This window comes from Pipra filicauda, unplaced genomic scaffold (genome assembly GCF_003945595.2).
Source record: "Pipra filicauda isolate LSUMZ 115617 unplaced genomic scaffold, ASM394559v2 scaffold384_size681814_pilon, whole genome shotgun sequence".
NCBI lineage: Eukaryota > Metazoa > Chordata > Aves > Passeriformes > Pipridae > Pipra > Pipra filicauda.
The window spans coordinates 422,025-438,849 of NW_024104514.1; the positions used below are offsets into that span (position 1 = coordinate 422,025).

Here is a 16,825-nt window from a genome sequence, read left to right on the forward strand (position 1 = left end):
CCATCCCTCCCTTTCCCTCTCTCTACTTCTGTCTCCTTCTGTGACTCTCTTAAACACTGGCAGTGCTGGAGTCATATTAAAACCCTCAGCTTTGCTGCTTCTGGGCACTTCTGCAGTGTTTGCAAAGGCAAATAAACCAATTGCCGCCATGCTAGTGAGTCTGTGCTCAGATGGTTCATGCGGCCTACACCACCTCCAACCCAAACTGCAGAGCCCTGTGCACGGCAGAGATTGTATCCAACACACAGCAAACAAGGCAGGAGAAGGCAATTACCAGGTTTATTAAGGTCAAGCAGGGGAGAAATTCCAGCAACTTCTGATTTCTTGTCCCGCCCTGCCATCCCCGCAGCACTTCCCACTGTCAGGCTGGGAGGATTCTTGGCCCTGCTACAGGGTGTCATTGAGCTGCTGCCACAGCTAAAGGTTTCTCCGCAGCTGCTCGGGGCAGCAGGGACAGAGCAGGGGAAAGTTTTTCTCCCAGGTGGACATGGGTCCCACAGCTATCCCACAACAGTGGCCAGTCTTGGAAGATATCCCAACCCCCTCAGTGGTGTTGGCCACATGCTCTCCTGGAAGTCTTCTCCACCATGTAGAAAGGAGCACTAAGGATTGAGCTAAGTGCATATGGGGGTGATGGGCCTGTTTCTTTCTCCTTTGCCTCACCATGATTGTCACTTGGCTCTACAGCTCATTTTGCAGCTTGGCTACTTTCTTTTGCTCTGGTGACAGCCATCAATTCACTCACCATCGTCATCATCACATAGAAAAAAAATGTCTGGCCAAGTGAATAAACAGTGCGTGTGGGGCTAATATCGCTGAATAACATCACTGCTCTGAGAGCAAGAGGACCTTCAGCCCCAGAAGGAAGGGATGAAATTCCAAGTAGCAAGCAAAGATCAAAGAGGAGGCAGCAATCCCTCAGAAATTTGAGAAAGGCAAACAGAACGTAAGCAGAGGGGTGGATCAGGTAGAACAATGCTGTGCAGATTGTCTCATCGAGCTGTTGGCACAGACAGCTGACTTCCTTGTGCACCAGTTCAGTACTGGCAAAGATCCTTTGATCTGGATGCAGAGGCGAGGGAAGGGGGCAGAGGTGGATGAAGGCTGCCCCTGGCACATGGCACATAGGAAAAAAAGGGCATGTGGGCAGGGGACAGTGTTTCTCCACTTGGGGCTCTCAGGAAGAGAGGCTTCCAGCTACTCTATTCAGACTCAGGTCCCTGTGAACTCCACCCTTCCCACCCATGCTCTGATGTGACCTTAACAGCCTGGATTTCCTACCAGGATATTTTCATTTTGGTTTCCTCCCTCTCAGAGTTTCAAGTCGTTGCACAAAATTAGCAAGTTAGGAAGTTGGGAAATGGAGTCCTTAAAATGTGTTGCAGGAATGCTGCTCAGGTCACTTGACATCATATTAACATGTCCTTCTATTCTGCATCTGGTTAGGTGGATTGTGACATTCCTAGGTGAATGCTGTGGGCCAGGAGTGAAGGTGGGTGGGGCAATGGGTTTACCATTGCCACAGGATCTTTTGGTGGCTCTGCTGCATCCATTCCCCTCTGCCTCACATTATTTGGCCTGTTTGGGAATAGAGTGGCTACTCACGGTCTGGAAAATGTGTTTCTTCACTTAGTTCATCTGTGGTGAACAGTCAGAAACTCCTGAGTTCCTCTTAAAGTGGTCATGTCTAGGGAATGGCAAGCTGTTGCCAAATGTTCCTCCTCCAGTATCCCCTTTTTAACAGAGACCATGGCATCTTGAAGCTGCTGAGTCCATGCTCTGGCATGACTGGCACCTTCATGGTCCCTCTTGCTGGTGTCTTCTGGGACCTGGGTCACCTCAGTGTTGCCTCCATAGAAACCTCTGGTGCTGTTGATGAAACCTCTGTCCACATTGACCATATGGAATTTCCTTCCAACTCTCTTCTTCTTCTTCCTGGTCTTGTTCTGGAAGAAGAGGCAGGTGAAGACCTGCTTGAAACGCTTGCGGAAATGCTTGGAGATGAGGGCGTAGACAATGGGGTTGAGGCAGGAGTTGGTGTACGACAGGCAGTGGGAAGCCAGGCGGCAAATGTAAGTGGCTCGGTTGAAGGGGAAGTGGCCAAACCAGAAGCAGAGGATGACCAGGTGGTGGGGCAGCCAGCAGAGGCAGAACAGGATGGCCACAGCCACAATCATCTTGGTGACCTTACGCTTGGCCTTCCGGGACTCTGAGATTCTTTCTATGGGGTCTACGGAGGTCCACAGGAACTTGACAGTCCTAATGTACGCCAGGCTCACCACGGTCACGGGCAGGAGGTATCCAAAGACAAACGTGAGGATGTCCAGAACCTTTCGGCGCTGGTCCTCCCAGATGGGGACACAGATGGGCATACCATGGTAGTGGATTATCTGGTAGTAACTGAGGTAAGGCCCTGCGAAGAGCAGCGACAGTGACCAGATTGCTGCAATGGCCACTCCTGCGTTTTGGGAGGTGCGGAGGTCACGGGACTTCAGTGGATAGCGAATGGCCAAGTACCTGGCAAGGAGGGGAAGGAGATGGAGAGACCAAACACAAGATGGGTGAGATGAGGTATTTCTCCTGCCCTGTGGGGATGCCATCTATGCACCCCTACCCGTGCAGCCACCCATCCCTCCCCTCTGCCACCTCTTGGGAGTGAGGGTTACAGTGAATTCACAGCTATATCAGGGTCATTCCAACAGTGAGGCTGAGATCTCCATCATCCACTCTGCTGTACTAGCTCAGGAAGGGCAAGCAGTGTGTCTCCTGAACCAGGGAAGAGAAAGACAGGAGCAAGACTCTACTGTTTCCCCTGAGGTGTGTTGCTGTCCCGGGGCTTTTGCTATTCTTGGTTATGCATGGTGGACACTCCTCCTTCCCAAGTGAGGGTCAGTAATCAGGCTGAAAACTTGGCTTCGTGGAAGGCGAGGGCATGGAGAGTTGGCTCTGCTGGCTCTGCCCCTGGGGAGACCCAACCTGCTATTTACAGGACATTCAACAGGGCAGCCTTTCTCCCACCTCTTAGCTCAGGAATGGCAAACACGTTGTCTCTGAGCTGAGAGTCTCAAAGGGAAGGGGAGACTTACCTGTCAATGGAGACGGCAGCCAGGGTAAAGCTGCTGGCATACATGGTGAGGTAGATCAGGAAATGCACAGCCTTGCAGGCAAAGGCCCCAAAGAGCCACCCATCCAAGGTGTAAATGGTGGCCTGGAAAGGGACACAGCAGATGATGAAGCACAAGTCTGCCACAGCCAGGTTAAGGATGAAGAGGTTGGTGGTGGTGTACTTGACTTGGCCATTCTGCAGCAGCACAGCCAGCACCAGCCCATTCCCCACAGTACCCACAAGGAAGATGAGGGAGAAGATGATGGGCACAATAATCCCTGCTGCTTGAAACTCCAGGCTGTCAGAAGAGATGTTCCATCCCTCTGACATCTCCCCACCTGACCGTGGGGACCTGCATGGGAAGAAAGAGAGAAAGCTCTAAGGTGCCTGATTCTAGCCTTTGACACCCATATTTCTCCAGAGATGCCAATCTCAACCAGCTGGTTAAATGATGACACTAAGATCCTCATGATGTTGCTGGCAAGAATGTTGTTGGGATCAGTCAGCTCACACCTGGCTTGAGCAAAGCTGAAGCCCCTTTCTCCTGCCCAAATTCACATTCCCACCATGGCATCTCCTGTGCTCCCAGCCCCCTGAAGGATCCCCACTGCCCTACCACTTGGCCTCCTCTATATTCCTCCTACAATCCCAAAGCTGCTAAACCTCTTGGGATTGCTTGCTTTGGCAAGTCTAAACCCTGGCTAGTATTCAACCGGGCTTGTCCACGAGGCTGTGGGGAAGGGGGCTCCCATGGTCTGCGAGTGGTCCTGGCACACTCAGCCCAGGGCTGTGCCACCTCCGTCAGCAGGGACCTGACGCCTGGATCACACCCCACAGCAGCAGCACCCCAACATGCTCTTATCACGAGGGAACTCCTTAAGATGGGGCCACCTCCACTCTGGAACTGGCTGCTCCTTGCTCCCGGTGCAGTAGCTATGCTCTGCAGAGAAGAGGCAATTAAGGGCACCTTTTCATGACACTGAGAGGTGGTAATGGGCTGGATGGTGGCAGCTTGGTGAGGAGCTGCCTGAAATACAACGATAAACACTGTGAAGAAGTGTGTTATTACCACTGCTCAAGGTATTGTGATCTGCTGCAAAACTTCCTCCAGCCCTGAGTAACACTATGCTCAGGCAGGGAGTGCCAACAGCCTATCTCCAAACGAGCCTTCCCCTTGTTTGCTATCACTAGAACAAATTGTCCTTCTCCGAGCAATAACTGAGAGGGAAAGACACCATTATCTAGCTACTGTTGACATGCAATTAACTCGGTTTTGGGTCATGCAAGCTCCTTCACCCCATGCTCCCCCACGCCTCAGCTCACGCCACTTTGTTTTCCCAGCTCCTATGTGTATCACACCAAAAGACTTTCTCTGCCTCTCTGGCTCTTCTGTCCCCTCTGTCCTACTGATAACTATCCATCTGGCCCCATGAGATCTCCTCAGTGAAGCAGAGGAGCCTGGCCTCCCTCTGGGCATGCATGGTCATCAGGGTGTCTCTTCTCAGGGAGCCTGAGGCCACCTCTCAGCTTGGAAGCCGGCACTCACCTTTTCAAGGAAGGGCCTGGAGCTTTGCCACGCGCTTGGGGAGGGGGAGACCTCTGGTCCAGCCCAGGTGATGGTGACAAGGAGGATGCAGACTACCAAAGAGTTTGTCCAGGCAGCTTGGTCACTCCAGTCACTCCTGCCTGATGCTCCGCTGCCTCCCCCTGCCTGCCACCAGCTCTGCTCTCTCTCCTTCTGGAACTCCTCTCCTTTCTCTCTGTCTCCCCCTTTTTCCCTCCCTCTGCTCTTGCTGCTGAACCATAGATCTCTGTTGATTTTTTTTTCCCCTTTCTCTGAGGTTGGGTTTGGATTTAACTCCTCTCTGCCCAGCTTTCCTGCAGGCTCAGCTGCTCCTTGTTCCGGTGAGGAAGGGGTGGCAGAGAAAAAGCCCACTATTCTCTGGAGGGAGAGAATGGAGGGGGGAAGGGTCCCATGGACCCTGGTGGCCACCCCTCAATGCTGAACGTTCAGGGTGTCTTATCCAACACCTCCAGAGAACAAGAATATTCCGCCACAGCGAGCCTGGTCCCTGCCCTGTCCTTGGGATAGGGCCCTAAACCCTCTGGAGCATAAGCAATTAATTGGTATTACTGGCTGTTATTAATTATTGTTAATAGCATGGCTCTGAGCAGATTGAGCCTCTCATGCAATGTCTGACCTGGGGAAGGAGGAGAATGCAGGTTTTGGTTTCCATCCAGCCCAGATCTGCACGCCACCAGTGCTGCCAGGGCACTGCAGGGTGAGGAGGGAGGACAAGCCATCAAGGGAGGCTATCTCCAGAGGTTCAGCTCTATCACAGTTGCCTGGGACAGCATGGGTGCTGGCTGATGTGCCAAGAGATGACAGTGACCCACACAGCCCTCCTGCCCTGCTGCCATGTCCACCCTGGTGACAGGACCTATACCCTGAGGACTTCCAGGTATGCTAAGACTGAGTGCAGCTAGGTGATCCTTTCCCAGCAAGACTCAAAAGGCCACCAGCTTCCCTTCGCTGGGAAGGTCCTGGATGCCTCTTCCAGTGATGGAGCAGGATGCGGAGAAGGAGGTGCTGGCCCCTTCCCCTCCACAGCAGCCCTGATAGCCTTCTGGGGTCAGTGGAACCCTGTGGCCTGACAGAAGGGATCATACAGCTTCTCGATCCCACATACTCCTGTGGCAGAAGGGAGCATGGTGTCCCCGCCAGCTCACTATCAGCTGCTGTAACCAGGGAAAAGGGGAAGGCCGTGTCTTGGGACGTGGTGATAACCCGGGGGATGTGGCGGAGCACAAGCCGGTACCCTGCCACAGCACTGCTCACCATGGAGGGACCACACCGCTGCTGCCTCCTCCTCCTCCTCCTCTGCCTGCTCCCACCACTGCCTCTGGAGGAACCTCAGGATCTGCCACTGACACTGTCCAGCACCGCTGACCCCACTGCCCACCTGCTGCGCGGCCGCCCCTCAGCCCCAGTGCGGCCCTACAGCCTCTCGCTGTCCCCTGAGGATTACCACTACTCCCCCAAGCCCCGGCACCTGCGCCCTGGGCGGCTGCGCCGGCTCCTAGGCTCGGCCTTCGACCCCTTCTGGATGGCGACCGAGGAGCCCCGGGGTCGCAACAGCAGCATCCTCGAGGAGAACCTGGAGTCCATGAGCAGGGACCTGGCAGAGGGTGCCGGGCGCTACCGCCGCAAGCTGTGGCGAGAGGTGGAGGGACTGGAGCTGCCCAACCTGCTGCCCCCTGGCCCGGGGTTGCCCCCTGAGCTACCTGGGGCCCTGGCCCGCCACCTGCAGCAGTGGCTAGTGGAACTGGCTGCCTGCCGCCTCACCTCCACCTGGGTTGACCTGGGACCCGTCTTCTGGCCCCGCTGGGTGCGCCACACTGCTTGTGACACCAGACCCCCTGGCTGCTCCTGGCCCCCTGGCATGATCTGCCGCCCCACACAGCTCACTCGCATCAAGCTGCTGGCCTGGCACTGCTGGGTCCCCCAGCACCCAGGCCCACCAAACTGCGCCTGGCGGCAGATCCCCTACCCTGTTGTGACTGCCTGCAAGTGTTCCTGTCGCTGAGGGGGCTGCAGGGGGCTATGGAGGGACCCCATGGTACCTGTTCTTGTAGCCAAAAGGCCTGAAAAGGCAAGAGTCTGCCTGGATTCGCCCTTGGATCTGGGGGGAATCCCCAAACAGAGAAATAAACCTCCAGAAAGGAAGCGCAGACGGCTGCTGTCATTGCTCTTTCTTGCCAAAACTCTTGGGTGGGATGCAGCTGCTTTGCCCCTTGCCCTCCGCAGGGAGGCATTAGCGCCAGTGGAGGCCCTTGTGCAGCATTTATCTCCATCAAAGGATGCAGAATGGGAAAATCATGGAACCGAACAGCAGGCTCAGACCCTGTTTGCATCAGCCCCAGATGACTCAGTCCAAGCTGGGGCATCCCTGCCTGCCTGGGTAGGGGAGTAGGCAGGGAGTGAGGGCAGGGAAACGTCAGCAGGGAAGGGGTAGAGGGAGGTGGGTCACAGCTCAGGGTGGAATCAGTGGTGGCTAGAGAGACTGTAGGGCATCAGCAGGTAGAGGGGCAGTTTTGGAACTGCAACGAGGCAGCCTAACAAGGATAGAAGTAGGGGGTGGACAGGGACCCAGGGCTGGAAGCATCTATAGGGCTGGGTGCATATGGAAATGGGATGGGATAGGACAGTCCTCTACTGGGTAAGATACATGAACCCCCCACCTATCCCATGATGTGAGTGACAGCTCCAGACTCAGGACTGTCAGAGTAGCATGTAAGGTCTGAGGTGGGTCAGGGAGCCTAAGCTGGGAACTGCATCCTTGAAAAGCAGTGTCTGCCTCTTCATTCCACCCAGCAAAAAGTCCTCTGCTTTCTGGGCTAAAAGCTGCATGGAGCTGTAAATCACATCTAGGCTGGGAGGCCTTTAAGAAATAAAGAGCTGGAGGCTTTGCCTGGGATTGCAATACTAACATGATGCCTTGCAGTTGATGGGCGCTGCATTATTCATTTCCAGCGTGCCATCATCTGACCCTCCTGCTTTCCCAGGGCTCCAGCGCTCCCCAGTCTGCTCCCCAGACAGCTCCACAGTCTGCAGCAGAGCTTGGCCTTGAAGCAGGCAGAGAGGCAGAACAGTGCAGGGAGTTGGCTGCCGAGGGGCCTGAGAGATATGGAGGGGAGAGGGAGGTCGGTGCACCTGGTGAGGGGGGAGCCCCCATGTGCACACAATAACAATTGTGTGCGTCACAGGAGGGGGGCTGCTGCTGCTCTGGCTTGCAGCTGAGCAGCAAGACATCTGTATGGCTGTTCTCCCATTCAGGAGGACTTAAAAGCTGGAGCAGGGTTAAACTGTTTGGGTTAGCTGCCATGGACAGAGCAGAGACAACAGCAAGACTGCCTGCAGAAGGCCAGGGGAGAGGGGGAGACCAGGGCTGGGGACCAGCAGGAGAGAGGTGCTAGGGAGCATGGTACAGGTGTACAGTGGAGGTGTGCTGGTAGGGGGGAGCAAAGGGGGGGCGTGTGCACATGCATTGGGCTTAAAACAACAGTGATTCAGTTTAGGGTTTCAACCCCCTGTACCAGATCCCATCTGGCTGAAGCTTCATCTCTTCCATGTTGCAAGAGGGGCCTGAGCACATCCCCCTGCCCTTTCCCCATTACATTCTCCATGTCAAAATACTGCCTGTTGAAAAGGGTTTGCAACACTGTGAGTGTGTCTGGTGCCACAAAAGGGGAACTCCATATCACAGTTTATCAGCAGGCAAATTAAACAAAATCAGCAGTTATGCTACCAGCTGTTCTAACAAGGTCTGGTTGCAGCCCTATCAGAAACACGTTTCTCCCCTGCCCTTTGCAACCCCGGATTAACTCCGGTATTCTTCTGCAGTTGCTCTGGTTCAGGTCAGACATGCTATTGCCCTGTAGCTCACTCCCTGACTGCCCAAGGGCATGTAGCAATTTCAGAGCAGGTCTTTGCTGATGTGACTCAGTGCTCCAGCACCTAGGCACAGCACACTCCATTCCAGCTGGAATCTGTCTCCAGCTGCAAGTACTCATTCAGCACGTGGGCAGGTGGCAGGACACACGTGACTTCTAGAGCAAAACTGATGCAAACAAAGCAATCCTGTGATGCCCAGGACCCACTTGTTCCTGCTTTAATGCTCAAATGCTACGCCAACACAGCTTGGAGGAACAAATCCAGAGATTCCTGCCTGATGGAGGAAAATTACAGGTTTCTGTGCCCTGCTCTGCCTCTGGCTGACACAGACCCTCTTGCCATGCTGCTGCCCGCTGCCCGATGGCCCCTCTGGGGCAAGATGCCTTTCCCAGGGCAGTTTTGGGAGCACCACAGCAACTGGCAAAGCCTTATAGCTGGTCCTGGGGACCAAGCAAGCCTCACATCTAACACCCGAGAGCAAGAAGGAGAGAAAGCAATACTGGAGTTTTGGCTGGCCCATGTCCTCTTTCCCTAACCAGCTGCTGGTGGCACAGATTGCAAAGGGCTTGGGAAACACCCCTGCCTTGGTGGGGAATTGCAACAGGCAGATCTGCCAGTGATGCTGCTGGACCCAGAAGAGAGCATAGAAGAAGCAGGCAACCTCAAAGCACACCAGCAATGCTGTATTTCCATCAGCAGGAGAGAACAGGAACTGCAGTGCTTCAGCATCTGGACTGAGGCTTCAGGGAAGACACAGCAGAGTGTGTGGTCACAGCACAGGAGGAAGGGGATGGGGTGCAGCTCCTGAATGAGAAAACAAGAGGCAGACAAATATCCACTGCACTGCAGGACACCTTTAATGACACAAGAGCTGGTTGCCAGCGCTACTGCCAGCACGCTGCAACAGCCACGGCCTCCCGCAGGCTGCCGTGCCTTGAGGATCAGTCCTGTTTTTGGCAGCGTGCTGCTCAAGCCCTTTTCCCCCCCAGCAGAGGCACTTGGTTGTGGGCAGGGATGGTGCCGCAGGAGGTGTTTGCTGGCCCCTCAACGCAGCGCTCCGTGTTTCCGTCCCACCTCGGTGAAGGCGTCCACACAGCAGTCGATGTCCTCGTCACTGTGCACGGCTGAGATCTGGACCCGAATGCGGGCCTTTCCCTTGGGGACCACGGGGTAGCTGAAGCCAATGACATAAATGCCTGGGAAGGAAACACAGGGAGAGTCAGAACTGGCTGGGAGGGAGAGAGGCAGGTTGATGGGTACTGGGTGATAGAACGGCTTTTGGATCCTCCCTCTCCTCTCAATAACCACTTCCAGCCTTCAGGGTTTTCAAGTGCCATCTTCTCCCAAGCATGGAAATGAGGGTTACAGCCAGTGATGGGGGATGGAGTCCAGCATGGCAGGACAAGAGCATCAATCTAAACCCCCTCCCCAGTAGAGAAACAAGAAACATCTGGGGGAGACCAGGAGGATGTTTGCAGCTGGAGAGTGGAAGAGTTCCTTATGATGACTTAAATTTGAGATTTCATCCAGAAACATCCTCTGGAGGAGGGCTGGTGGTAGCATCACCAACAACTGTCCCTTCCCTCAGGGAATGTGTCTGCACACAGAGCTCTCCCCCCCAGTTCACCTCTGTTCAGCATGTCCTCAGCCATGACTGAAGCCAGCCGAGCATCCCCCAGCATGACCGGACAGATGGGGTGGTCTTTCCCCGAGATAGTGAAGCCAGCTGCCGTCATCTTGCTTCTGAACCTGGTGAGGAGAACAAGAGGATTAGTAAAAACTTCATCACCCCTGTCCTTGGGGACTGCTGCCTTTCTTTCCCCTGAGAGCCCTGGCCACTGGGGCTGGGTGAGTTTTGCTCCACTGTGCATCCTCTGGGCAGGGAAAAGATGTCTCTTCCTGGAGTGACCTCCTGCCATGTCCTGCTCACCAAAATGGGACTGCAGATCCTTGAGGGGTAGATGTGTCCCAGCACACAGGGCATCCAGATATGACATACCTGCCTGCACATCTGTCTGACACACACAGGCACATCCTGGAGCTTCCCCTGAGCACCCCAGAGCTCTGACTTGCAAGCTACCTTTACAGCTATCACAAGGGAGGTGGGGGTGAATAAATACACATAGACAACTCATTCCTAATGAGTTCCTGCTCCCACCCCAATATGGCCCTCTCACCGTTGGGTTTTGGCAGCCATGGACTGTGCAATGGCATTGCTCTCCATGAGCAGGTCCAGGGCCTTGGATGCACAGCCCACCACAGCAGGGGGTAGGCTGTTGGAGAAGAGGTATGGGCGGGACCGCTGGCGGAGCAAATCGATGAGGGGTTTGGGACCGGTTGTGTACCCACCTGCAGATGAAGGAGAGAGAATTGGACAAGGCACCCCAGGGTGACCTGTTGAGAGTGGGACTTCTCAATAAAGCCAACCAGGCCTAAAAATCACAGCTGATGCTTTTGACCAAAAGTTTCCACTTTGACACCAAAGGCAAATGCATGAGGAGGATGACAGTGGAAGGAGCACGTGCCAGGATCTCCCTTGACCCTGCAGCAGCGTAACAAACGAAGCCTCATGCCACCAGCAGAAGAAGACAACACGCATTTGTTGCTGTATCATTAGGTAGAGGAAGAAAACATAAGCAAATGCTGTGGAAGCTCTTAAGGGCATGCAGGATCTTGAACAGAAAAATGCATTCACCTGCAGCTCCTCCAAGAGCTTTTCCCAGGGTGGAATTGATGATGGTGACTTTGTCCATCACTCCCAGGAGCTCATCAGTACCCCTGTAGAAAAAGAAATGTCACATTATCAGCTGTGACAGCACACACCAGGGAAGTTGCTTGATGCCTCAAGGGAAACAAAGTGCCACTAGCCAGGTCTCTGGTGTCCCCCCTTCAGGAAAAGGAAGAACAGCCCTTTGTGATAGTACCACACAAGTGTTGACTTTCCTCTCCTGCAGAAAGGCTACGCTGGGATCTTGTGAGATGAGAGCATGGGTTCTTCATCCCTTACAGATGGGAGAGTGCTCAAACTTCCCACACAGAAGTTTCATAGTCCAAACAAAGCATCAGCTGTTGTAGGTTTCACTAGTGGAACCAACTAGATGTAGTAAACGTGCTCTGCAGCTTCATGTTCTCCAACCCAGAAAGGCAAGATGAGGCATGGCCATCCAGCTGTGAGCTGTCTTGAAACAGTGCTGTCGACAACACCACCACATTCACACCCAGACTAGCACAACTCATGAAGCATTCAGTAACTGTTCCCTCCTCCTCAAGCCATTGTGCATTTACACACCTCAGTGCAGTCAGACAGATGTTTTTGCAGCTGGTGGGACCACAGAGACCACTGGGACAGAGTGACAAGATCTACCTCAACTCATGGGATGACTACCATGCCCCAAGGAAGGAAGACTACAAGACAAATAGATCTATTTGTCTTGTAGTCTTGTCATAGATCCTTATGATGACTTATATTTGAGAAAGTTCAGTACAACTACAGGGTCTGAAATATATTTGAGTTCTGCCACCTCTTGTTATTGATGAAGTGCCACCAGGAGTGGTATCCCTTCTCTTAAAAGATGCCTTTTGCACCACCATTTTGAGGGAGGATGAAACACCTGCTATGGCCTTGGTAAGAAAACAAGGCAAGTGTCCTTGCTTAGTTCTCAAAACAACACATGAAGCATCTCTTCTTGGCGAACACCTGCATCATGTGCCCTGCTTGGCATCTGGAGGAGCTCCAGGCGATGGAGGCAAAAGCTGCCCCGAGGAAACTAATCAATCTGTGCAAGCTAGCTCCACAAACCTAAGAATTTGAAATTAGTATCTGACAGGAGAAGGATTTGGGAATCAGGAAGTCCAACTGCTTGCCAGGAGAGGCAGATGAGATGGTCACACCATCCCTTACACACTGAGAAGCAGTCGTTACTTTGGGATGGGTCATTGCTAAAGTATCTCCCTTCAAACCCAAAGGTGAGGTGCAAAGCCTCCAAGAAATGGTGACTCTGGGAGTCCCCACACAAAATATGTTGGTCATCAGCACCTTTGGCCTTGCTTCAGGATCAGTCAGGGTAGGGGGGGAAAGAGAGTAGAAACAGTCACTTACCGACCATTGGGTCCCAGGAAGCCCGTAGCATGGCATTCATCAATGAAGACCAGGGCATCATACTTCTGGGCCAGCTGGCAGATCTCCCTCAGGGGTGCAATGTCACCATCCATGGAGAAGGCACCGTCAGTTGCCACCAGCCGCAGACGATATTTCTGTTAGAGGGAAAGAGGCATCCCCGGGGGTGAGGATCTCACCCTGAGGAGAAGGGCTGGCAAAGGAGACCAGGACATACTCTTAACTCCTGTAGGGAGTCGATATATCTAACTGAAATGGGGGGATTTGCATTGCAACCAGCTGCTTTGCCACCTTGTCTATCCATGCCTGTCTGTGCCTGTCGGCATAAACAATGCCTATTGCATGGGAAAAGGTAGAGCTCACCATTCAGGGCTGGTTACTGCACAGGTAGCACAGCTAAGTGAGCGCCCTCGTGTTCGGGTGGGAGCAGACCTCCATACCTGCGCTTCCTGCAGCTTGGCCTCCAGGTCCTGCATGTCCATGTGCTTGTAGCGGTACTTGTTGGCCTTGCACAGGCGGATCCCGTCGATGATAGAGGCGTGGTTCAGTTCATCCGACAACACTGCATCCTCTGGGGTCAGCAGGGCCTGGCCACACCAAACAAAAAGGACCATCCTTAGCTCTGTTGTGGCACCTCACCAAGATGTTTCAGCCCCTCTCGGTACAGAGGACAAGGCTGCAATTGATTGCAGCTGCCATGTCTCTCCTGGCACTGCTAAATTTTCCACTTTCCTTCCCAGCCACCTTATCCCCTGATTTCTTTAGGCCAGGCTCTTGCCTGTGGCTTCTGAGCTCAAAACCTCCCCCCTAGCAAGCCTGGAGGATCACTCTTTCCCTCACCTACACTTTAAGGGGAAGTACAGATCTCTGAGGAAACAAGAGCCCTCCCCAAAAGCTGGAGCTGGCTGGGGACAGGGGAGGTGAAGGCTGATTAAATGCCTCTGCATGGCTTCCCCAGTCCAAGGACCCTAAGTCAGGGCTCTTCACCACCAGTCACTGCCATCTTTTCTGGCGCACACAGCTCACATCAGAGCCTCTGGAAGACACAGCAGGCACATCGCTGTCCTCCTTCCTCCATGCACAACACACAGGAAGCCCTACAAACCTCAAAGATACCAGCGTTGGCATCAAAGCAGCTGGCATAGAGAATGGCATCTTCCCTCTGGTGGAAGCGTGCGATTTTCTCCTCCAGGTCCTTGTGAATGCTCTAAAGGGAAGAGAGAGTGAAAGTCAGAGGTGGAGCAGCACAAGTTCTTGCTTGCCCACTGAGGTTAAATGCTGACTTGCAAGGGGAGGAAACAGCCAGGTTTTATTCAGAAAAAGTGTGTGTGCATGGGAGAAGTTAGTTGTGTTCCCTAAAATATGATTATGGTTTTGGATGCCAAAACCTCAGCAGGGAGTTCCCCAAGCACAGGGGAGCAGCTCTGAGTTTTCTTTGCACTTAACCAGCCAGCGCTCTGAAAGGGCTCCAGCAGGGATAAACTGGGGTGGGTCTGACAGAGCCACTTCAAATCAGGTTGACTGTAATTTTGACCCACAAGAGAGGGAAAAAGACGTTAATTTTCTGAATTCAGAGTGGTGTTTCGTTTCTTTGCTCTCAGGTGTTGTAATGGTTTAAACTGGCATATTTCCAGATCTTTGGCTAGTGGGGACCTAGCAGGCTCTTTTTTTCACCGAGCCACGTGTACCTTACGGCTGTGCACGCATGCGAGTGTCGAGAGGGGAGTCTGCGTGGACACCCTGCGAAAGACTACCGCGGTGCAGGGGATGCTGCCCGGATGCCCGGTACCTGGGTACCGCAGATAAAGCGGACCGAACTGAGCCCAGCGCCGAACTTCTCGAGGGCCTCCACGGCGGCACGGATCACCTCGGGGTGGCTGGAGAGACCCAGGTAATTATTGGCACAGAAGTTGATGATCCCTGCGGGAACACAGAGAAGCGGGGACATCGCACCGTGGGAAGAGGAGGCCGAGAGCCCCCCTCGCCGCCGCCCGCCCCGCACGCACCGCCTCCGCCGCCCGCCAAGCGGAGGTGGGGACCCTGTCGGGAGGCGATGACCCGCTCGCTCTTCCAGGTGCCGGCGCCTCGGATGTCCTCCAGCTCGTTCTCCAGCCGCTGCCGGAGCCGAGCCGCCGCCGCTCCGGACGCGGCCCGGGGGGCGCCGGCCCCGCCGGCCCCCCCGCCCCGCAGCGCCCGCACCGCCGCTGCCGAGCGCCACATCCCGCCGCTCCGGGCCGCCCCGGGGCGGGGCTACGGCGGCCAGGCGGCGGTAATTAACCACGGCTTAATTACAGACCAATGACCATTGGCCGCCGGGGCACCGCCCCCCGGCGGGCGGGGAGGGGAGGAGCCGAGCCGAGCCGAGCCGAGCCGAGCCGAGCCGAGCCGGGCGGGGCGGGGCTGCTGCGGCTCCGCCGGCTGGAAGGCACTCGGATACCTTCCCTGGGAGGCGTTCCGCATCTTCTTTGGAGGAGAGGCTCTGTCCCAAGGGGTTTAGGCAGCCCAAAGCCAGGCGATTTGGGATGCCCGGAGTCTAAAGAATCCTGGAGAAAAGGCACCCATGGGATTTAGGAACTGTAAGGGGGTCGTGGACTAGGGCCTGAGGAGTTTTGGGATTTTGGAGCAACAGGGAATCATGGACCTTAAGGATCAACAAGCCCAGGGGCACTAGGTGCCCCCATCTAAGGGATTTGAGGTCCTCAGAACAAGGGACTTTGATCCTAAGTGGGTTATGGGTGCCCACCACTGTGGATAATGAACCAAGGGTCTGTAGGATTGGGTGCATCCAGCTGAGGGTCTGTTCAGGATTTACCAGGTAAAAATTAGATACCCAAGCCCAAGAAATTTGAGTGCCTCTGGCCAAAGGGGTTTGTGAGCCACAGGTCCAGGGGCTTTAAACACAAGGAGTCATAGAATGATAGAATGGTTTGGGTTGGAAGGGTCCTTAGAGACCATCTAGTTCCAACACCCCCAGCTGTGGGCAGGGGCATCTTCCATTAGACCAGGTTGCTCAGAGCCCCATCCAACTGGCTGGAATACTTCCAGGGATGGAGCTTCCACAGCTTCTCTGGGCAACCTGTTCCAGCTGGACAAAGTATCTCCATCCTCCACTACAGCTGACTGGGGAATACTATGGCCAGAGTGGTTTAGGTCACTCATTCCAGGGCAATTAGGCACCAGGCTCTTGAAAGGCATTCAGGGTCTTCAGCTTAGGTGGTGGGAGCTTTTGGTCCAAGGGTCTTACGAACAAGAGCCCTAAGGGATTAGGTGCCTCCAGGCCAAGGATTTCAGTACCCTGAAGTACACAATTTGGAATCCTCCATGGCTGAAAGAGTCAGGCACTGTCTGCCCAAGTGATTTAGGAACAAGAGGCCAAAGGATTTGGGATCCATTGGGGAGGGTGAAGATGCTGGGCTCACGAGATTTAGGCAAGCAAGCCCAAGGGGACTGGGCACCGAGAGTTTTTGGGATTTCAGAGCTCCTGGCCCAGGTAGTTGGGGATCTTGATGTCCAAAGAGGTTAGATGTCTCAAGCCAAGAAAGATTAGACAACTTCTGCCTGAAGCTCAGACCCTGCTGAGCAGTGGGGCCAGCCCACAGGCTCCCTGCCAGCCCTAGCTGTCAGGATCACCCCGCCCTGCCCAGGGAGGGGCTCTGGCAGGGGCCAGGCAGGCCCTGGAGTCCTGCCAGCCCCCACTGGGCACAAAGCCAGAGCCCCAGGTGACAGCAGGGCCAAGCTCAGCAGTCCTGCCTCACTCTGTCCTGGCTGCCCACCCGAGCCTTCCTGCAGAGCTGGCCACTGCCGTGCTCGGGATGTTCCTCTCTAGGGAGCCAAGCCACTTATGGCCATGTTTGTCCTTTCTACCCAGGGTGATCCTGCTTCCCACTTGATGGGCACCTCCAACTCCTTGAGAACCAAGGTGGACAGACTTTGGCCCTGTTCCACCTCCTCCATCCTGTCCCTGCCCCAAGAATCCCTGCCACCACCCAGCTGTGCTGAGGCAGCTCCACAGGCAGACAGGCAGCCCCATTGCCCAGCTGGCTGCTGGTTATCTCCAGCACCAGCTAGACCTCACACCCAGCAGCCCAACATACCCAGGGCAGAGGAGGGAGCCACTTTTCCTCCTCCAGGGAAGGCTGAGGATTTT

At 54.7% G+C, this 16,825-nt stretch overlaps 3 protein-coding genes across 3 annotated transcripts; 1 reads left to right on the forward strand and 2 right to left on the reverse strand.

The window, feature by feature from the left end:
- Positions 1 to 261: 261 nt before the first annotated feature.
- Positions 262 to 4,832, reverse strand: GALR3 (galanin receptor 3). The gene is made up of 3 exons (XM_027715110.2): positions 4,653 to 4,832; positions 3,087 to 3,458; positions 262 to 2,517 (listed from the first exon to the last, which is right to left on the reverse strand). The coding sequence occupies exons 2-3, from the start codon at positions 3,434 to 3,436 to the stop codon at positions 1,635 to 1,637; spliced, it is 1,233 nt and encodes a 410-aa protein (XP_027570911.1). The 5' UTR covers positions 3,437 to 3,458; positions 4,653 to 4,832; the 3' UTR covers positions 262 to 1,634.
- A 796-nt stretch (positions 4,833 to 5,628) lies between these two features.
- LOC113984827 (noggin-like) lies at positions 5,629 to 6,766 on the forward strand. The gene has a single exon (XM_027715181.2). It carries the CDS (start codon positions 5,680 to 5,682, stop codon positions 6,691 to 6,693), a length of 1,014 nt encoding a protein of 337 aa, XP_027570982.2. The 5' UTR covers positions 5,629 to 5,679; the 3' UTR covers positions 6,694 to 6,766.
- A 2,629-nt stretch (positions 6,767 to 9,395) lies between these two features.
- Positions 9,396 to 14,914, reverse strand: GCAT (glycine C-acetyltransferase). Its single transcript, XM_027715180.2, has 9 exons — positions 14,685 to 14,914; positions 14,468 to 14,598; positions 13,784 to 13,885; positions 13,119 to 13,265; positions 12,661 to 12,815; positions 11,257 to 11,339; positions 10,739 to 10,910; positions 10,189 to 10,310; positions 9,396 to 9,757 (listed from the first exon to the last, which is right to left on the reverse strand). Exons 1-9 carry the CDS (start codon positions 14,896 to 14,898, stop codon positions 9,606 to 9,608), a joined length of 1,278 nt encoding a protein of 425 aa, XP_027570981.2. The 5' UTR covers positions 14,899 to 14,914; the 3' UTR covers positions 9,396 to 9,605.
- Positions 14,915 to 16,825: the final 1,911 nt, after the last annotated feature.